This window comes from Panthera leo, chromosome F2 (genome assembly GCF_018350215.1).
Source record: "Panthera leo isolate Ple1 chromosome F2, P.leo_Ple1_pat1.1, whole genome shotgun sequence".
NCBI classification, from domain to species: Eukaryota; Metazoa; Chordata; class Mammalia; order Carnivora; family Felidae; genus Panthera; species Panthera leo.
The window spans coordinates 66,266,938-66,289,702 of record NC_056695.1 but is presented as its reverse complement, the minus strand read 5'-3'; the positions used below and the strand labels follow the sequence as shown (position 1 = coordinate 66,289,702).

The 22,765-nt window shown below is 36.0% G+C and overlaps 1 protein-coding gene across 4 annotated transcripts in view; it reads left to right on the top strand.

Annotated features, from left to right (window-relative positions):
* ATAD2 (ATPase family AAA domain containing 2) overlaps nt 1-22,061 on the top strand; it is a 68,013-nt gene extending 45,952 nt beyond the window's left edge. For 2 of the 4 annotated variants that reach the window (XM_042923213.1, XM_042923215.1), the window contains exons 15-28: nt 309-399; nt 1,087-1,401; nt 1,779-1,911; nt 2,257-2,443; nt 3,403-3,588; nt 10,193-10,328; nt 11,347-11,543; nt 12,091-12,250; nt 14,908-15,030; nt 15,156-15,299; nt 17,570-17,965; nt 19,567-19,700; nt 20,547-20,675; nt 21,413-22,061. In XM_042923213.1, the coding sequence (XP_042779147.1) occupies nt 309-399; nt 1,087-1,401; nt 1,779-1,911; nt 2,257-2,443; nt 3,403-3,588; nt 10,193-10,328; nt 11,347-11,543; nt 12,091-12,250; nt 14,908-15,030; nt 15,156-15,299; nt 17,570-17,965; nt 19,567-19,700; nt 20,547-20,675; nt 21,413-21,457 (2,376 nt within the window). In that variant the 3' untranslated portion in view covers nt 21,458-22,061. The remainder of the gene's footprint in view (nt 1-308; nt 400-1,086; nt 1,402-1,778; nt 1,912-2,256; nt 2,444-3,402; nt 3,589-10,192; nt 10,329-11,346; nt 11,544-12,090; nt 12,251-14,907; nt 15,031-15,155; nt 15,300-17,569; nt 17,966-19,566; nt 19,701-20,546; nt 20,676-21,412) is intronic. The other 2 variants (XR_006198103.1, XM_042923214.1) reach the window with 2 other exon arrangements.
* The last annotated feature ends 704 nt before the right edge of the window (nt 22,062-22,765 follow it).

The window sequence follows — 22,765 nt, the reverse complement described above, 5'->3', positions numbered from 1 at the left end:
TGAGTAGTGCTGTCAGTACTCTTAAACAATTCTTAATATAGACCAGAATGAACAATAGTTCCATCATTATTAATTTTTCTCATTCACATTTATGATGCCTAGAACTTAAGCACTAGAAATACGAATCTTCTTTAACATAAATTCCTTAAATGCTTACAAGTGCATCTTTTTCTTTTTACTTTTACTGTTTTTTGTTATAGTAGGTATTGATTTCTTTATGATTTTTAGATAAAACTATTTTAAATTGAAATTATTCAAATCTGAATAGCGCCTTATTATAAAAAAATTAAAATTGTTCTTATTTACAGGCTCGAAAAGAAATTCTTAAGATTCATACAAGAGATTGGAATCCTAAACCACTGGACATATTTCTAGAAGAACTAGCAGAAAACTGTGTTGGTAAACATTGCTTTAGGCATTAAAAGATAAAATGCATGCATTTCAGAAATTAAGTTGTAGTCTTGGGCAAGGTTATGTTTAAAGAAATACAGATTTTGTTTGTTTCTGGTCTCTTATTTGTGGCATGTTTTCTTTAAAAATCCTGGATATTAAATAGAGATATTTGATGATTGGCTATTGGGGAATTTGAGAGCAATGTTAGACAATAATAATAATAGCTGTCTTTTGCTGTTTACATTTTCTAGTCATTCTGTTAAGTATTTTATATATGTTATTTCGAGAAATTCTCACATCAGTCCTGCAGGTAGCATTATCCCCAATTTATAGATGTAGAAATGTTAATGTAGGAATTTAACATAGATGCTCTTAACAAAGAGCATAAATGATTCTCCAAAGATCATATGTGCAGTAAATGAAAAACTGGAGTTTGAACTTAGTCTGTCCTTTTAAAACTCTTGTTCTTGACCGCTGTGCTACATTTAGTGTTTGTACATTTCACTTGCAAAAGTTGATTGATTTGTTGATGGTTATTAACCGTTACAAGTTTACTGAGTGGATGAGAGATTTTATCCTTACTCTGAATATTTTACTATATTTCTATGTTGAGTTTTAATTTTCTTTTAACCATAGTCATGCTCATAGGATGATGATTTACTTTAAAACATTTTTTTTGGTTGCCTTGGATAGGATACTGTGGTGCAGATATTAAGTCAATATGCTCTGAGGCCGCTTTATGTGCTCTGCGTCGACGCTACCCACAAATTTATACCACTAGTGAGAAACTACAGTTGGATCTCTCTTCAATTACCATCTCAGCTAAGGATTTTGAGGTAGCCATGCAAAAGATGATACCAGCTGCCCAAAGAGCTGTGACATCACCTGGGCAGGCATTGTCCACTGTTGTGAAACCACTCCTACAAAGTACAGTTCACCAGATCTTAGAAGCCCTGCAGAGAGTATTTCCACATGCAGAAATCAGAACAAATAAAGCTTTAGACTCAGGTATGATACTTGATCGGCCATTTAATAATCAGGAAAACTAAATTTTTTATACATCCCAGAAATGTTTTGTGGTTGGTTTTTTTGTGTGGGTTTTTTTTTGTTTTTGTTTTTTTTTTTAGAAAACAGCCTCTTGAAAGGAATTTAGTCCTGCCTTGCCTGGATGTTTGAAGGAAACTTACTTCAAAGATTGCCCTTAATTAGATCTGTTTGAATTTGAAGTGCATTTATATTTGTTATTCATATCTACACAAATGTTTTTGATTCTTAAATTTTGTTCTACATTTCATGGACATTGATTTGCTAACTAATGCATTACATAAACGTTTGCTTTTTGCAATCCAGAAAAGTTACTAATGTACAATTTTTTTGTTTTGTAGATATTTCTTGTCCTCTGCTAGAAAGTGACTTGGCATACAGTGATGATGATGTTCCATCCGTATATGAAAATGGGCTTTCTCAAAAATCCTTTAATAAGGCAAAAGAAAATTTTAATTTTCTTCATTTGAATAGGTATATTTCCCTTGCAAATGAATATATATAATTTCTTGTGTGTAAATTCCTAAAAACTAAAAGATGGTGGTTGAAAATATAAGAATGCTAACTGATCTTCTTTTTTTAAGTTAAAATATCAAAAATTTTTTGGTATTACAGTTGTCACCATAATAGAAATTACACTGTATAAAGTAGTCCTAAAATCTGTGGAGGTTGATATTTTCCAAAGACCACTTGAACCATACTGTTATGGATTGACCAGCCATATAGTCAAAAATTTTGCCTTAAGAAAGTTAAAAATTGGTAATTTAGGAGGAAAATTTTAACTTTTGCTTTTTCTAAAATACAGCTAATTTCTTTCAGAAATGCATGTTATCAACCTATGTCTTTTCGACCAAGAATATTGATAGTGGGAGAGCCAGGATTTGGGCAAGGTTCTCATTTGGCACCAGCTGTCATCCACGCTTTGGAAAAATTTGCAGTATATACCTTAGACATTCCTGTTCTTTTTGGAGTCAGCGCTACATCTCCTGAAGAAACGTGTGCCCAGGTAATTCATTATTGCCCAGACAAGTAAGCTGTAAGAGAAGCAGTCTTCCAGAGACACAGTCTAGAATTGCTTATCTGTTTTGAACTTTTTTTTTATCTTTCTGATTTCTACCTCCAGGTTTATGAAATAGAACTATATGTAATTGCTTAGTCATTAAAGAGTATGGGTTTAAATCACATTTCCACCATTTAATATCTGTGTGACCTAGGAAAGTTATTAGATCTCTGCCTTGTTTCCCCCATTTGCAAAATGGAGATAATAATAGTATTTACCTTGTATGGCTGCTGTGAGGATTAAGTGGGTAGAGTATTTAAAACAGTGACTGTTGGGACGCCTGGGTGGTTCAGTCGGTTGAGCGACCGACTTCAGCTTAGGCCATGATCTCACGGTTTGTGAGTTCGAGCCCCGCGTCTGGCTCTGTGCTGACAGCTCGGAGCCTGGAGCCTGCTTTGGATTCTGTGTCTCCCTCTCTCTCTGCCCCTCCCTGACTCACGCTCTGTCTCTCTCTGTCTCAGAAATAAACATTTAAAAAAAAAATAAAATAAAACAGTGACTGCTGCATGGTAAGCACTCAGATATTCTGCTGCTTCTGTTTTTGCTATCTTTATATTAAAATTTTTCAAATCTAAGTTTTCTATTTTTGCATTTAACAGAAGTCTTCTAGATGTATTAAGCTGTTTTCTTCCTAATTGCTTAAAGCAATTATGTTTTCCTAAAAATAAGACTTTTAATACTCTGATTTCTCTTCATATCGCATAAATCTTTTGCCTCTTACTAGAACTTTACAAGACTTTTACAAAACATTTAAAAATAAGACCGAAACGGGAAAGCATTTTAAAATCTTGAGGGTTTTATATAATAATTCTGGGAAGTTAAACATTGTTCCAGACCAATAAAAAGCAAGCATTACTAACATACTAACTCTTTAACTGAATATAATTTTTTTCCCTCTCTACTAGATGATTCGTGAAGCTAAGAGAACAGCACCAAGTATAGTATATGTTCCTCATATCCACTTGTGGTGGGAAATAGTTGGACCAACACTGAAAGCCACATTTATTACATTGTTACAGAATATTCCTTCATTTGCTCCAGTTTTACTACTTGCAACTTCTGACAAACCCCATTCTGCTCTGCCAGAAGAGGTAATTTGTAGAGGGGAAAGTCACTGTACATATGATATATGGGCTTGTTGGGAAGGATGGTGGGTGTATTTATATGTGTGTATAGTAAGGCTGCATTATAAATCTTTTTCTCTTCCAAAAACGGGGTTATATAATGCATACTATTCTGCAACTTGCCATATATATGTGTATGTGTGTGTGTATACACACACACTTTTTTTTTTTTTTTTTTTAATACACAGTCTCATTCCTTTTAAAAGCAGCATGGCTTTTTCCATTGTCTTGATGTACCCAAATTTATCTAGATTCTTGTTCATAGGTATTTTGGTTGTTTTTTAGTTTTTGTTTCTATTGAACTGTTAGAGTGAGCATCCTTGGGCTTTTTTTTTTTTTTTTTAAATGTTTATTTTGAGAGAGAGAGAGTATAAGCAGGGGAGGATCAGAGAGAGACGGAGAGAGAGAATCCCAAGCAGGGACAAGTCTTGATCTCATGAACCATGAGATCATGACCTGAGCCAAAGTCAAGAGTCAGACACTTAAATGACTAAGCCACCCAGGTGCCCCTGAGCTTATTTTGTATGAGCATTACTATGTGGATTTTTCTAGCATCCATTCCTAAAAGTGGAATAACTGTAGCTTAGTTGAAGAGTATGCACATTTAGAATTTTTGTTTGTACCAAATTACTGTATTTTCAAGTTAGTGCCTGTTTAGACAGCTACCATGGACAAAAGTTCATGCTTTTTCTGCCTGAAATACTCTTCTAGATGTTTGCCTGTTGTGATCCTTTATTTTTCTCAGGTCTCTGCCCAGGTGTCACCTCAGAGTGGCCTTCCCTGATCAGTTTCTCAATTATAGTGATTAGCTCCTCTGCCCATCACTCTCTTTTCCCTTACTGTATTTTGTTTTTATCACTGCTTGCCATTAAATATTTATGTTTGCCTGTCTGTCTCCTAGTGAAATGTAAAATACATGAAGAGACTTTTTTCTCCACCTTTCAATTCTCAGAGTACATAATAAGTATATTGTAGGCTTCTCTGTGGTTTGTTTTGTTTTTAATGACTGAATTTAATGAGTTTTCCATATCTTTGACAAAATTGGTTTGCATATTTTAGAACGTGAGTAGGAAGATAAATTCAAATATTTTATTAAAGAGATATTATTGAGTGCTTATTCTGTGTCAGGCATAGTTCTGGGTAATGGAGTATAGCGTTGAAAAATACAAAAATTTCTCTATCTTCCTAGGGCTCACACACACCTTAGTTGAGAAAGTAAAAATAAATAGATAAAATGTATAATATTAACCTATTGCTATGGAGAAAAATTTAGCTAAGCAATGCCAAGAGAGTGTGGTAGGGTCACAGTGTTAAATAAATAGTCTTAAGTAAGGCCTAAGAAGATGACTTTTGAGCAAAGACCTGAAAAAGGTAAAATAGTAACCCATTTGGGGTATCTGAGGGACAAAGGTTCTTGGCAGAAGAAAAGCAAGTGCAAAGACCCTGAGGCAAAAGTGTGTTTGATGTGTTAGAAAAATAGCTTAAGAAGACCAGGGTGGCTAGAGCCAAGTGAGTAGAGAGCAGAGTAGAAGGAAATGAGATTGAGTTATCCGAGGACAAGAATGATGTCCCTGATGGCCCTGTTTTAATAGTTAATTGTGAGGTATTCAGCTGGAATTTGAGCAAGCTGGGAAACAGATATTAAGTGTATGTTATAGACTCTTAATGGCTTCTAGTTTAGTTAATTTAGTTCTGGACTCTTCCTTTATACTTGATCTTTTATGTGGATATTCCACTTTTGGTGAAACACTTTCTTCACTATTCAGTTCGTTAGCTCTGATTCCTAAAAAATCAACTTATTTTGAGAGGCTTCCATTTCTTTATCTGTTTTCTGAGTGCTATCTAGAACCTGTCAAGTCTGTTTTCATCATGACAACTCTTTGTATATTCGAATGCTCTATTATGTTTATTTGCATCTCCCCACTCTGACTCAAACTTCTTCACACTAAACATTTCTTCTGTGATAACAGTATATTCCTTAGGGTTGTTAATATAGTAGAAGTTTATTTCTCACTCGCTTAACTATACTGTGCAGGTGACTACATTCAGGTCTTAGCCTCCTCCCATGTAGTCATTCCAGACATTCAGGCTGAGAGAACTTTCGCAGTTTCATCACGTGACTTTGCAGCCTGCTTTTACTCCACCCCACTGAAAGGAGTGGCCCATTTATGTGCCTAATCCGAAAGATATGTATCATTTTCTCTCCCATTCCATTGGCTGAACCTCACATGGCTGTACCTAACAGCAAGGGAGACTAGGAAGTATGACAGAGCAGTGTGCCTAAGAAGAAGAGGACATGGGCCTGATAATAGGCTCTGCCACACATCACATATTTTTAGTTTCTTCAGAATTCTGTCACTCTCCTGAATGTCTTTATATTCCCTTTGAAAAGCTGTACCCAGAACGAATTAAGTACTCTAGCAGTGTTCTGCTTAACAAAGTAAAGAAGAATTACTATTTAGTAGCCACATTATACCATTGGCTTATTGTACTCACTGTCAGTTAAAACATTGTTAATCATTTTGAAATTTGGAAGATAATTTTATACTCTTGATAACAAGACAAAATAGCTGAGTGTTCTTAATATGGATGTAGAGAGGTTGAAAATCTGCAGTCCGTTTAATCTGAGATAACTTTGTCAAGAATGTGGGAATTCTGCACTTAAAGATCTTTCTTTGAAGAATAGTTTCTCTGTTTTGGGGGGGTAATATTTCTTAAGCATATAATTATAAACTGAGTAAAGCATCCCAGTATCACACTGCATGGTAGGGTGGAGTGGGCACAGGACCATGGATTGCTTATTTTAAAAAATGAATAATGTAATTTATAAGCAAGTCCACTTTGAGCCTTATATAGTTTTTAGTGGTTCATTGATACTGTCTGTATAGCATTGGGCTATATAATAAATGAGAACACCGTGTGTACCATTTTAGCTACATTGGAGCTTGTCCATCTCAGAATTGTAGTCAGAGTACCTATATCCATGAGCACTAGTGAACCCTTAACAATTTAGCAGCATGGGAAAAATGAGAAAGAATGTTCTGAATAGATTAGCAACTTTCATGAACCCATGAAAGAGCAGTGGGGATTAGATTGATGAGGGTTACCACAGTTCAAAGCATGTGCATGAGAGGACTGCTTTCCAAGATGGGAATGGTTTCTAGCACTGAGGCAATGCTGGCAAGGAATTGAAAGAGCCCTTGGACAACTTTTAGTTAATTAGTTTTCTTCACTTCTGGCCATACCAGGCAGAAGTCAGCAAAGCTGTTCATCCTCAGCTAGAGCAGTGAGGTTGGGCCCAAAGACTACTGTGTCAGAACAGTGACTATCTGTGGCTGTCAAGATCAGGAGGAATGGGAAAACCCTGTGCTCAGAAAGCAAATTACAGGTAAATTTTATTTCTAGTATAGGCTAGCTTCTTCATATAATCACTGGGAGTAGAAGCTAGAATAGCTTGACAGCTATGGACAGTCAAGAATTCAAAGGCAGGCAAAGAGGAGCTTATAAATAAGCATTTGAGAAGGACAGCTCAATGAATAATCATATCCATGTATCACCAACAGACTGTTGTAGAAAAGAACCAAATGGAGATGTTATAAATGAAGTAACTCTCCGCACCCCCAAGTAAAAAACTCTGTGAGGCTTTTGAAAAAGAGCAGACACAGATAAAGAGTGAATTAGCAAGATGGGAGATCGTGACACCGGGAATTCTTACCCTATCTGATACAAAAGGACAGAGATTTGAAAAATCAGGAAAAAAAGTTAGAATACAGGAGATCAATTCAGGTCTAACACCTGTTTAATGGGCTTTATGATAGGGAAGGGAAAGTAAATGTAGAAGAGAAAATGTAAGTACAGAGGAAAATTTTTAAATCTTCTGAGAGAAAAAATACTACTAGAAAGGACTAAAAATCAAATTGCTTCTACCTTCTCATTGGTAACACTAGCTACTAAGGAGACAACTGAGCTATAGTTTCAAAGTTTTGAAAGAAAATAATTTTAAACCTTAATTTCCTTCCCAACAAAGTTAGCATTTGAATGAGAGAGCAAAACAAGGATATTTTTGAATATGCAGTGCCTAAGAAACTATGACCAATGACTCAAACCCTTGATTGAAAGAATTATTAAAGGATTATTTGTCTTGGATTTTTATTTTGTAGAAGTGGCATATAAGAAGCAGTGAACAAAGAAAACAGTAAAACTTATTGTCACAAAATTGTGATAGAAAAAATTTTTTAAGGAATGTGAAACTAAATCTAAGTTGGTCTTAGTCTGAACTTGATAATGGCAAGAACGATATAGCAATGGAGAATAAGGAAATAAAAGCACATTCAGATTTTTGTCTGATATCTAGATATTGATTAACCTTACAGTTTGCTAGAAAAAAGAAACTTAGGTATTTCTGTTAACAGTTCTAACAATAAAAAATAGAAATACAGCATATATCTTACAATCCATGAGAGAGGGGGAAAGGGTACAAATTCCAACAAAATAGGTGGATTCTAAAATTCAATAGAGAAGGAATAAGTGCTTGAATTTCCAAGAAAATGTTGAAAAACCAATGAGGAGGTTCTAAGACCATCAAATATTAAAGCATACCACAAAATTAAAAATTAGAACTGTGGAATTTGGGCCAGCATGGACAAATTAATGTAACATAGTCCACTGGTAGACTCTTGTTTACATAGTAATTTAGTAAATGAATTAATAATAAAGACATTTCATAAATGACGTTGGGACAACAGGAGGAAAGTTTCATATAACATACTAGGAACATTTTCATAAATATGGGAGCGTGGAAGACCCTGCGAATCAGGTTATGCAAAAGCTATGAATGTAAACTTCTAGATGTCAAAGATACACAAAACAAGGTGCATAAGCATCGCACAAGGAATAAATATTATTCTCTAATAATACTGGAAAGGGTTGAGAGGTTGGCTAGAAACATCCTTTGGGGATCTCTTTTGCCCTTTTTTTGGCAGTAAAATATGCAGTGTACTTTGTCACTGAACTGTACACTAACGCCTTTTAAGTGTGCAGTTCAGTGACAAAGTACATTGCATTAAGTACATTCACAGTGTTGTACAGCCATCACCAATATCCATTTCCAGAACGTTTTCATCATCCCAAACAGAAACTCTATACCCTGTAAGCAGTTACTCTCCATATCCTCCTTTCCCAAACCCCCCCAGTAACTTCTGTTATAATAACTTGCTGTCTCTATGAATTTACCTATTCTACATATCTGTGTAAGTGGAATAATATGGTATTTGTCCTTTTGTGACTGGCTTATTTCACTTAGCATGTTTTCAGATTTTGTCCATGTTGTAGCGTGCGTTAAAATTTCACTCCCTTTTGGGGCACCTGGGTGGCTCAGCCAGTTAAGTGTCCGACTATGGCCCGAGTCATGATCTCTTGGTTCGTGGGTTCAAGCCTTGCGTCGGGCTCTCTCCTGACAGCTTAGAGCCTGGACCTGCTTCAGATTCTGTGTCTTCCTCTCTCTCTGCCCCTTTCCTGCTCATACTCTGTCTCTCAAAAATAAATAAATGTTAAAAGAGATTTTTTAAATTTCACTCCTTTTTAAGGCTGAGTAATATGCCATTGTATTTATGTATCACATTTTTATCCATTCATCTGATGATGAACATTTGGATTGTCTCTACTTTTTGCCTACTATGAATAATCCTGCTGTGATTATTGGTATACAAGTATCAGGTTGCGTGGTGGTTTTTTTACCCCCAATTCTTCTGTACTGGATTACGTGGTAACTCCGTGTTTTCCACAATGGCTGCACCATTTTAACATTCATACCACCACAGAGGTTCTAATTTCTCCACATCCTCACTAGCACTTGTTAATTTCTAGCCTTTATTATTTTTTTTATTATTATTTGTAAGTACTCTGTACACCCAACGTGGGGCTCGAACTCACAACCCCAAGATCAAGAGTTGCATACTCCACTGACTGAGCCAGCCAGGTGCCACTAGCCTTTTTTTTTTCAATTTTTTTTTTAAATTCATTTCTTTTGAGAGAGAGAAAGAGCACACATGCGCAGAGGAAGAGGGGGAGAGAGAGAATCCCAAACAGGTACCATGCTGTTAGCACAGAACCCGACATGGGACTCAAATTCACAAACTGAGATCGTGACCTGAGCCAAAATCAAGAGTCCACATGACACTGAACTGCCTGAGCCACCCAGATACCCTATGCAAAGTTATAGCCTTTATTTTTACTGAACAACCGCTCCTTCTCCTATCTCACTTTGGGTTGTGAAAGTGAATTAATTGATCTCAACAAAACCCTGGAAATAAAACATTGCCATGTCAGTTACCATGTGAACTTCGGAGTCTTGAGTTTTAAAGAAGATCCCATATTTTTTAGTTGCTAACCTGTGCATACACGATTTATATGTAACTCCAGCGTACGTAAAAGATCTGTGTTTTAAAAGCATCTCTTTATTGCATAGTTCAAGTTATTAAAAATATGTGTATAATAGCCTACTGTTGCATTGATTAATACATACACAGTATTGTGTATTCACATATATAATGCATGTATTTTCTCTTTTAAGGTGCAAGAATTATTTATCCGTGATTATGGAGAAATTTTTAATGTCCAGTTACCTGGTAAAGAAGAACGGACAAAATTTTTTGAAGATTTAATTCTAAAGCAAGCTGCTAAGCCTCCTGTATCAAAAAAGAAAGCAGGTTAGTTTCTCTGTCAAAGTTTAATATATAATAATTCCGAGACAGTGGGAATAAAATATTAATAGCATCGTCATCTTCTAACACAAACTCAAAACCTCAGTCATTAGGTTGATACCTCTACTGCTTATAAATCTCTGTGCTTCCCATTAAAGTAGACTGAAGATCTTAAAGCATACAAGGCCTTTCTTTCCTAGTATACTCCCAGTCCATGTAGAATTGCAGCTGGAATTCATAGTAAAGCCCCAGCCCATTTTCGGCACTTTCGTTCTCCCCTCCTTCCCCCACCTCCTTCTTTGCAAAGCACTCTAACTTTACACCACATGCAACATATTCCTGCCTTTTCTAATTCCATTCATTCTTTCGCTCCCTTTCAGTAATGCTTCTATCCCCATTTGCCTATCTCTGCCTAAGGACCCATTTGTCCTACTACTGTAACTCATTTTTCACTCCTTAACATATCTAGGCAAAACTAATTTTCTATCATTATGACCCACTGTACTTTTTTCATACTACTAATATCACATTACAGAGATGTGATAATTATCTGTTACTTACTCCTTTAGTAGATTGCCAGTTTATTAGGGCAGCACTCTCATACTCCTTTTTTAATCCTGAGTACTTGTACATATCTGTTTAAACAAAATTAAACTTGTTACATTTGAAACATAACACAATTTTTTATTACTTTAAAAATTAACTAGTAAAAAGCTTTTTTTTAGTAGAATATTCTTGTTCTGAAAATAATGCATTTTCAAAGTTTTAATAGCCTCATAAGTGATCTTAAAATGGAAAAGAGGTAATGACTTAGGAATTCGCATTCCAAATTACAAGTTACCAATTATTGTAGGAAGGGATGTAGGGATAGAGATTATGGTAACAATTTAGTGTTTCAAATCCTCTATTCCTGGGGTCTATAAGGAGGATAACCCCTGAAAGCCTGGCTACTGTGTGCACCAAATTATTTGTCGTCCTTGATATGATGAGAGAGTAGTAACTAAAATCTTCCATTCATGTGAAGTTTTGCAGGCCTTGGAGGTTCTCCCTGTGGCACCACCACCTGAGCCAAGACCTCTGACAGCAGAAGAAGTGAAACGACTAGAAGAACAAGAAGAAGATACGTTTAGAGAACTGAGGATTTTCTTGAGAAATGTTACACATAGGCTTGCTATTGACAAGCGATTCAGAGTATTTACTAAACCTGTTGACCCTGATGAGGTATTGATTTAATCTTTGGATCAAATGTGTTCTAAACTATAATATTATTAGAGAATATTTGAATAGTTTATGTGGTTCCCTGTCTACACTCTGAACTTCTTTCCTTTATGTGGAATATATGGAGTAGTGTCCTAAGCACATGGAGACTTAAGAACTATGTAACACATTTTTCTTTCCTCCAGAGAGTAGCCAATGAACTTTGTGATTTAAGAATGACTTAATGCTACATGATATTATTGTAACCTACACGGTTTAGAATGAGCTGAAATAATAATAAGCTGAATAAGTGAAATCTTAAGTTGACATTGAAGGATGGGTGGCGTTTGGACAAGGAAAGAGGTATAAGATATTACTGGAGATATGGGTGCCCAAGAACAAGAGTAAATACAAAATAAAACCAGCTTTAAATACAGTCAAAGGTTTAATATTAATATATTATCGTTACTTCTTATAGATTTATTCTCTCACCCCTGTATTGCCTGGCAGAGCAACTAGACTCCAGTGTTTTTATGTTCAGAGTTCATTTAGTGATTTGCTTGAATTTTAGGTTCCTGATTATGTCACTGTGATAAAGCAACCAATGGACCTTTCATCTGTAATCAGTAAAATTGATCTCCACAAGTATCTGACTGTGAAAGACTATTTGAGTGATATTGATCTGATCTGTAGTAATGCTTTAGAATACAATCCGGATAGGGATCCTGGAGGTAAGCATTAGTGGGTTTTTTCCCCAGGGAGGGGGCAGGAACAGGGGCTGCTAACATTTAGTGAGGGTTGACTGTATGCTAGGTAATATACTATAAACATTTTACATTCACAATGCCATTGAATACAGCATTATTCTCATTTTACAGTTGAGGAAAATGAAGTTAGGTTAGAAAACTTATTCAGGATCATACTGCCAGGAAGTGACAGAGGCAAAATTTGAATGCATGTTTCTTTGATGCCAAAATGCCTGTATTTATTAACTGTTGCGTGATGTATCCTCTAATGAGACACAGAATCACTAACAACCTCACTTCTTTCATTTGTTTATCAGTGTTGTCTCGAAGTAGAAAATAAACACCCTGTAATAAAAAAGGTTCAAAAGAGTTTTCTTAGTTTAGACCATTGCAGTTTTTATTACAAAAGTAATATATAATACTTGCTAATAATTTTTTTAAATTTTTTTACGTTTATTTATTTTTACGTTTATTTATTTTTGAGACAGAGAGAGACAGAGCATGAACAGGGGAAGGGCAGAGAGAGAGGGAGACACAGGATCTGAAACAGGCTCCAGGCTCTGAGCGGTCAGCACAGAGCCTGACGCGGGGCTCGAACTCACGGACCGTGAGATCATGACCTGAGCCGAAGTCGGACGCCTAACCGACCAAACCACCCAGGCGCCCCTAACGTTTATTTATTTTTGAGACAGAGACAGCATGAATGGGGGAGGGTCAGAGAGAGAGAGGGAGACACAGAATCTGAAACAGGCTCCAGGCTCCGAGCTGTCAGCACAGAGCCCAATGTGGGGCTTGAACTCACGAACCACGAGATCATGACCTGAGCCGAAGTCAGACGCTTCACCAACTGAGCCACCCAGGTGCCCCTATATTTTTAAAACCAAGCCTCCTAGATTTATTATGGTGATCACTTCATAATGTATATAAATATTGAATTACTGTGTTGTACACTTGAAACTAATATAATATTCTAAGTTAACTACACTTCAATAAAAAATAAGTCGCCCATTTTCTCTCTCCAAAGGTGGACACTATTAAGTTTGGGGATAACTTTTTTAGATCTTTTCTATACATATACACATTCTGTCCTCACCTACACAGGCAATTAAAAAATAAAATTTGTAAGGGCACCTGGCTGGCTTAGTCGGTAGAGCATGTAACTCTTCATCTGGGGATTGTGGGTTTGAGTCTCACATTGGGTGCAGAGATTACTTAAAAACAAAGTCTTTAAAAAATAAATAAAATGTATAAAATAAGGGAATTTTTAATGGCACTTGTTCATATATGTAATCTATCTATATATCTAATATAAACTTACTCATATCCAAAAATATTCTTTCTTAGGTGCTTCTTTTTCTTAGCTTCCTATTTTTCTTTTGTGGCTAGTGTCCTTTACCCTCAGTGGATAGTTTTGGTTTTTCTTTTAATAGTCCTGTTAACTCTCTCTCCAGTACATTGGCTTTCTGTTTTCTAATTGGAAGTGTTTATAAATTGGCCTGATTAGCACAGGGACCTACTGAGAGTTTGTTCAACAATTGAAAAGCTCTCTGTTCTTCCCCTCCCAGTCCTTACCCTCATCTTCCCTAGGCATTTCCCTGTAATTCAGAATTCTATAGGTAAACCCTGGGAAACAGGTTACCAACCTGAGAAGACCTCTTAATTGTCGAAAGAAGGAAGCATTTACAGTGAAGGCTGAGGACTTTTTCTGTTTCATTGCAGTCATACTGCTGCTGTTGCTTCTGTCCATCATGACAATCTAAAATTACTTGAGACCAGTGGTGTTGAAACTTTAGCAGGCAATCAGTGTCTCCTAGAGGACTTGTTAAGATGCAGCTTGTAGGGCCCCATCTCCATGGTTTCTCATTCTGTAGATGTAGGGTAGGGCCTGAGAATTTACATTTCTGACAAGGTTCCAAGTGATGCTCATGCTACCATAGTTGGGGAATCAGTGCTTAGACTTTTGCCTCTGCCCGAATTAGAAATCCCCTGAGGAATCTTTCTGATATTATAGCTATTGCTGTCAACTCTTAACCTGGGTGTGAATATTGCCTATTGCCTTATGAGGGAATTGATCCAGGTGTTCAAGCAATTTTACATTCAGTTATTACCTGCCGTCTGCCTCAAAGCATATTCCAGTTTTTAGTGCTTGGACTCTGAGTTTAGGGGGCTTTTCCAGCGTTTCCTGTATAGGGTTGCTATTTAATTGTCTTTCTGTTTAGTTTCTCTGTCAATGCAGTAACATCGTCTCTATAGCTTCTAAAATTCTTTTACATCCCTGGCTCACTAGTGATACAGCCTTCCTTGCTGTTTTTGTTGTTGTCCTGTTGTTACATAGTCTTGCTGTTGATTGATTCTTCTATTTTTTTTCTGATATTTCACAGGGAGCTAGATAGGACAGAGCAATAAAATTGTTTGGGGTTAGTCTGCTGAATTAAATCTGGCATCCAGAACATTAGATTAACAGCAAAAACAGAACAATACAATTCCAGTAACTTTTAGTCTTCCTGGTAAAAGTAAAAAAGGAATTTTGATTTTCTTTTCTTTTTCTCCCCCCCCCCCAATTTTAGCCCAACATGTTGAGTTTATTTTTGGAAAATTATTAAAAAGAAATTTTAAAATTATATTCTTTGTTCATTTCTCAGATCGTCTAATTAGGCATAGAGCCTGTGCTTTAAGAGATACTGCCTATGCAATAATTAAAGAAGAACTTGATGAAGACTTTGAGCAGCTTTGTGAAGAAATTCAGGAATCTAGAAAGAAGAGAGGTAGGAAAATGATTTGGCATCAGAAAAAGATGCTTCTCATTTAGTGTATTGAGTTCTTTTAATTAATCCTTCGTGTAATTTTGAGATCTGGACATTTGACTCGATATTCCATGTCTACTTATAAGGTTGTAGCTCCTCCAAATACGCCCCATCTTACTATCATGTGATGCCAAAGCAAAATTCCACCTCTGTTGGTGATAAAAGATCAGAATCAGAGCAGAATGATAAACTAAAGACACCCAGTACTCCTGTGGCTTGCAGTACTCCTGGTAAGTGCACTTGGATAATTTTTACTTACGAAACTAGCCTTTATTCTCTACTGATGCCATTTACTTTCTCTTTAGTTTTCTCTATTTATATTAATGTGGTGAATTACCTTGATTTTGTTAGTATTAAGGCAACTTTGCATTGTTGAAATACATCCAGGTTTATAGTGATATACCGCTTGTAGTCCCAGTTCACCTTCATCTAATTGCAGGATTGACTGATTTGAAATTGAGTTTCATTTCTGTAAATTCCAGTTTGTGTCCCTTTCCTCCTTATTCTTAGGGTATAACTCCACCAGGCACTAATCCAAAGCCTATGGGTTTTCCCAGGGCCTCCCTTCCTTGGAAGGCTCTTATTAATTCTAATTTTTGTTCTTTGAGCCCCATGAATGTCTGACTGTCCTCAGATCTTAGATTCTCAGTTATTCGTTTGTTCTCCCAGATTCCGGTGCCATAATTCCTCAGTGCCTTGTTAGATCTCAGATGCTTTTAAACAAAATTTTTAAAACTCTGTGTGTGTGTGTGTGTGTGTGTGTGTGTGTGTGTGTGTGTGTGTGTGTTTTGCAGGGGTTGGGATGTTCCCTTATTGTATTGCCGGTTAGCCTATCCTGGGGTAAGTGATTTGAGATAGAGTAACCCCTTCTTTTGTAAAAATGTGAGGAGGCAGCTGGGAAAAAGAGGATGAGAAAGGCAAACCAGCAACAAAGGTGACCTACCAGAATGCTCTTGGTCAAATGAGTTTTGAGTGTGTGTGTGTGTGTGTGTGTGTGTGTGTGTGTGTGTGTGGAAATTGAGGACGTGGAAAATGTCTTCTTTAAAACAACCCATTCCTCGCTATATACCCATCAGGAATGCATACATTATGTTCACCAAAAGACATGTATAAGAATGTTCATGGAACTAGTATTCATAATAGTCCAACACTGGGAGCAATCCAGATGTCCATCAACAATAGAATGGGGGTGTGCCTGGGTGGCTCAGTCCTTTGAGCGGCCTGGCTGACTCTTGATTTCAGCTCAGGTCATGATCTTTTGGTTTGTGGGTTGGAGCCCCACATTGGGCTCTGTGCTGACAATGTGGAGCCTGCTTGGGCTCTCTCTCTCTCCTCTCTCTCTGCCCCTTCCCCGCTTGCACTCTCTTTCAAAATAAATAAACATTTAAAATATATATAAAAAATAAATACTAAAAAAGCCACAATAGAATGGGAAATATGAATTATTGTACAACAGTGAGAATGACTAAACTTGGAAGTGTGTGCCACAGTATGGATGCATCTCCCAAGCATAATAATATTTCAGTGTAGGTATCCTGCCTCTAGCCCAAACAGAATGTTTAATCTCTGTATATCTTTAGTTTCTTCAGCTGTAAAATGATGTTGATAATGGTCGCAAACCTGATCAGGTTAAAGTGGAATTTTGGTGAGTCAGTACACACATAAAGAGCTTGGAAGGTATTACTCAGCAATCAAAAAGAATGAAATCTTGCCATTTGCAACAACATGGATGGAACTGGAGGGTATTATGCTAAGCGAAATAAGTTCGAGAAAGACAAATAATCTTATGATTTCACTCATATGTGGAATTTAAGAAACCAAACAGATGAACACAGGGGAAGAGAAGGAAAAATAAGATAAAAATAGGGAGGGAGGCAAACCATAAAAGACTCTTAAATACAGAGAACAAACTGAGGGTTGCTGGAGGGGTGTTGGTAGGGGGATGGGTTAAATGGGCAATGGGCATTAAGGAGGGCCCTTGTTGGGATGAGCACTGGGTGTTCTAGATAAGTGATGAATCATTAAATTCTGCTCCTGAAACCATTACTATACTATGTGTTAACTAACTTAGATTTAAATTAAAAAAAAAAAAAAAAAAAGCTTGGAAGAGTTCCCACTATATGGTAGGCACTATAAGTATAGGCTGTTTTTAGTCTTGCCCTCCCTTCCTCCACTTCATTCTTCATACTCCTCCTACAATGATTTTTGTAATACAGTCATTGGACAATTCATATAATTGCCCTTCTTAAAATTATTCAAGATTTTAAAAAAATTATTCAGGGTAAAATCCAAGCTCCTTAGAGTGACAGGTGATTGCCCTCTTTTGGCCTTCTTCTTACAGTGCTCTCTACCTTTGTTTCTGTGTTCCAATCATACAAGACTGTAGTGGCTTCTCAAGCTCTCTACCCTCTTATATATCAGGAGGTATTTTTTCCCCACTTACTTGGACTTTAGAAAATTGCTGAATGTTCTTCTATTCTTTTCTTTAAATTCTTTGAAGCTCAGTTGAAGAGGAAAATCCGCAAAAAGTCAAAGTGGTACTTAGGCACCATAACAAAACGAAGGAGGATTTCACAGGTGAAAGATGAGAGCCAAAATGTCACAGATGACAAAATTGAGAGTGATACAGAGGAAAATCAAGACACAAGTGTAGACCACAATGAGACTGGAAACACAGGAGAGTCCTCAGTGGAAGAAAATGAGAAACAGCAAAATGCCTCTGAAAGCAAAATAGAATTGGGGAATAATAACTCAAGTATTTGTGATATTGAGCATGAACTTGAAGAATCTGGGAAAACTACAGCATGCACAGAACTGAGGAAAGATAAAATTGTTTGCAACGGAGATGCTTCTGGCTCTCAGATAATAGATATTTCTGATGAAAATGAAGCTAAAGGTAAGGCTTTCTCAAGCAACTTACTAATTATAATTTTAAAAGATGTTTCACTCAAAGTTCTTAAATGACTGATTACCATTTCAGTTTATTCCTTTTCCTTTTCTTTCAGAATGCAGGTGTTAATTAGAAACAAATTAGCATTAACTTTACTTGCTATTTAGCTTGTAAATTACTGCTAAAACTATAGTGTGGCATCATATAGACCTGGAATTGAACCCCTAGTCCACTACTTAGTAGCTTGTGACCTTGGGCAAGGTCTTGACCTATCAGTCTCAGTTTTCTCATCGGCAAAATTGGGGTGGATGGTAGTCAGGTAATGAAATACTTTGAGACTTGAATAAAAGAATTCATCTAAAGCATGTAGCAAAGTACTTGGCTACACAGTTTTTAAAAACTGGCAGGATACCCTCTTCTTTTTAAGCAAGAGAAGCAGTTTTCTGTGATCCTAGCTGAGTGGTGTAGAACATCACTCACCCCCATCATTCCTCTGCTTCTCTTAAAGGTTAAGTCCAAGATTATTTCTATTTATTGTAATGATCCTGCTCCCAAAGTTATTCATTTAGTATTGTCTTCTGTCTGAATCTTCTTGGATCTTTAGCAGTAGATTTGTTTGGGTTTTGGAAAAGCCAAACGTTATTTAGTCTTAAAAAGCAAAAAGAGGGGTAACAGAGTCAAAATTTATTTTGGTCAAAAACAAGTATTGAGAATGTTAATGAGACTTTTTTTTTCCCAGTGGCTTATAGGCTGTAGGGAAACCTTTTATCAAGCAATTCCTTGAAATGAGTTCTAGTGTGTTTGAGTAACCATAGCATAATGGACTAGGATATAGCCTTTCCAGTGTGGATATTTTAGGTGTTAGTCCTCTGGCTATATGACGCAGTATGTTTTATGTGGATTCAGAGTTTTCTTTTTCTTTTATCATCTTTTTAAAAAGGATACTATTTAATGGGGTACAGGTACTTGTTTACATATCAGCAGATTTGGGTTCTTGTCCTAGCTCTTAATGACAATTAGGTATGTTGACCTTAGAAAAGTCTCTTCACCTCTCTTGACCTCATTTTTCCTATCTATCAGTGAGTAGGTTATTCTAGGTTGGAGATAGGCAAACTTTTTCTATAAAGAGACAGATAGTAAATAGCCATACAGCCTCTGTCACAACTAGTCCACTCTGTTAGAAAAGTAACATTGACATACATATGTAAAATGGGCATGGTTGTGTTCTAATAAGTTCTAATAAGATTTTATTTATAGCCGTAGGGCAGATTAGGCCTATGGGTGGTAGTTTGCAATTCTTAGATTACTGGGGTCCCTTCCAGCTCTTAAAGTCTATGAATCTTGTACTAAGTATAGAATAGTTCAACCTGTTGAGGATGCTTTGAAAAACTCAATTTGAGAAGTACTTCTCTCTCCTTTTTTTTTTTTTTTTTTTTTTTTTTTTTTTTTGAGTGTGTAAGTGGCAGCATCTTAATTTTACAGTAAAGCAAATCAACCAGAGTCAGTGTCTGTATTAAGTAAATATGTCCTGCTAGGTAATCTGCCTAATATTTATGTTAAGCATTATAATGTCTGTGAACCAAATAATAGTTCATTTTTCATCCTAGAAATGTGCATTCTGCGAATGACTCGAGCTAGACGTTCCCAAGTAGAGCAACAGCAACTCATCAGTGTTGAAAAGGCTTTGGCAATTCTTTCCCAGCCTACACCCTCACTTGTTGTGGACCAGGAGCGATTAAAAGTATGCAAATTGAAATCGTAATGCTTTCATTGTGCAATTAGTAACATAACCCACCAAAAATGACTTGTAATAGTATATTTTATCAATTTGGCAATAAATAATGACCTTTTATGAAAGGATGAACTTGGTATGGAATAACTTTCATAAAAGCAGTAGTTAGAGATGGCTAGTGTATTGATATTGTAGTTCTTAACATACTTGTCTGCATTATTGATCCTATATACATTGTTTTTATGGCCATCACCAGTGAGCATTTTAGTTGGTTTTTACTTAACTCTACTGGCATTTTTTTGGTTAACTGAGGGGTCATGGCATATTCTTGTAGGGCCAGACTTGAAGCATCACAGATACCCAGTGAGTCCATTCCAGTCATAAGAAAAAACATTGAGCAAATATGAAACAGCCTTTTTATAAGAAAAAAAACTGAAGTAGTGAGGTAGTTCACCGTTTATGTGCTCTTTTTGTTTCACTTTATAAGGTACCTACAGTGCCATAAAATACCCTGCAAAAATGTTGCTTTTTTGCTTATTAACCTTTGAGATTTCTTTGACATATTTTAGTTTGTCCGTAGAGATTTCTAGCTAAAGTTGCAATTGGACACCTCCTCAGCCACAGTTTTTAGGATGGGAGTTCCCCAGGGCAGAGGCCAGGATTGCAGAACGATGATGCTGAGTTAACTGTTGCTAACGGTCAGAGCCACTAGCAGTGTCACCACGTCTCACCAGATAGTTAGGTCTGCCCTCACTCTGGCTTACATGCTAAAAATTCCCCACATCTTCAAAAATACGGTATCTTGTCTCATGGAATTTATCTTTCATATATATAAACACTCGTGTTTTCTTTTAGAATCTTTTGAAGACTGTTGTTAAAAAAAGTCGAGAATACAATATTTTTCAGTTGGAGAATCTATATGCAGTGATCAGCCAATGTATTTATCAGCATCGCATGGACTATGACAAAACGGCACTTATTCAGGTAAACCAATCTATATAAGGAATTATAAGATGATAAGAATTTTTAAAGACCATTTTTTAATATGTGGATTATGGACTATTTCTAGACACAGCCAAGTTCTGTGCTTTTTGAAATCTGGCACTTCACTAGTTTCTGTTTCTTCAAAAATCATTGCAATTATTGTATTAGAAGACTATGAAAAATCTCTATTTTGTGTGTGCATTGATGAAGATATAAAGCTCTTTTAAAGATAAGACTTAAGATGGATCAATCTGTGTCTTTACCTACTCTTTATAGTGAGCATTGGTACTAATTTTTAAAAATAGATATTGGATGATAATATAGTATACTATACACACTACTGGTACCTACTAGTATAGCTACTAGTATATAATATACTTAGTAATTAGTATATCTACTAAGTATAACATGGTACCTAAATAGCATAATATGTATGTAACGTTAGTACCTACAAAATATGAAATATTAATACCTAGAAATACACTAGTGCCTTGATTATAACTATTTGAACTTAACATAAGACGAATGCATCTCAGACTCATTTCAAAGGGATTTAAATGAAGTCCCATTGGTGATATCAGTTTGTGTGATAGTCCTAAATACTGAACTAAATTTCTATTTTCACTATCATATATGGGTTAATAATATTCTTGAGGTTGTTGACAAAATAGATGTAATGTTTCTTTAGCTTTTTTCATGTTGAAAGTTACTATTTTTCCTTCTTACTCTTTATCTAGAAAATGGAGCAAGAGGTAGAAAACTTCAGTTGTTCCAGATCATGATGTCTTGGTATCAAATATTCTTTATATTCAGTTCCTATTTAATTCACCTTTGTTGTGTCCGTATAACTGGTGCGAGATGAAATCCTGCATCTTTAAGGAAAAGATTAAAATAGTAAATAAAAATATTTAAGCTTTCTTGGTATTTATGTACATGTGTAAGATAAATTACAGAGATAACTGATAAATATTGAAAGTTTGATTGAAAAAGGCACTGTAGTAATAGTAATTCTGTAGCATATGAAGTGTGGCCAACTCATAATAAAAGTAATTTTGATAACTAATGTTTTATGGCACTTAAGAGTAATTAGTGACATTGATATTTTTTGTTTTGAGCACTTTTAAGTTTTTTCCTTCCTAAAAATAGTTTCTTGTATCAGACTAGAAACTTAATCATTGTGTCTTTGCCATTCTTTTTTTTTTTTTTTTAAATTCCCATCTCTCGTTTTCCTTTAGCTTTCTTTGCCCAGTTACTTAAAAGCCAGGATTCAAGTCATGATTTGTGGGAAGGTCCTTGAACAACTTCTGTACATGAATGTCAAAATTGATGCTTTTTAGATAAACATTTTTATAATTCTAATTTGGGTTAATAAAGATTTTAAATATTTTTGGTTTATTTTTATGATTATACACACAAATGTATTAATAATTACTTTGTTGAATATCTTTTTAATAGAACAAAAGTTTTATATTTGAAAACTCTTTATATCCTTCTAAGTTTGTGTTTAGGTTGTATTCTATAGATAGCTTTTATATACAATTATATAAAGATAAATATTATAAATTTTGTATTAATGATACCAAAAGTAAATTTCTTCCTTAAAGCAATAAAACTATTCACTACCGTGCATATTCTTTTGTTTTGTTCTTTTAAAGAGACATTCTAGTTTGTAAAAATAGTTGGAAACTTCTTTAGAGGGGAATAGGAGATAATGATCTCCTATGAGAGATTCTGAATTCTAAAACAGTTTCAGGGGCACCTGGGTGGTTCAGTTGGTTCAGTGTTCGACTCTTGATTTTGGCTCAGGTTATGATCTCATGGTTTGTGAGATCAAGCCTCGGGTCAGGTTCTGCCCTGTCAGTGCAGACCGTGCTTGGGATATTGCAGACCCTCCTCCCTCCCTCTTTCTCTCTCTCTCTCTTTCTCTCTCCCTCCCTCAGCTTGCACGCGTGCCCACACACGCACACACATATTCTTGCTCTCTTTCTCTCAAAATAAACATTTTTTAAAAGGGGGGTCGGTGGTGCCTGGGTGGCTCAGTCAGTTAAGCGTCTGACTTTGGCTCAGGTCATGATCTCATAGTTTGGGAG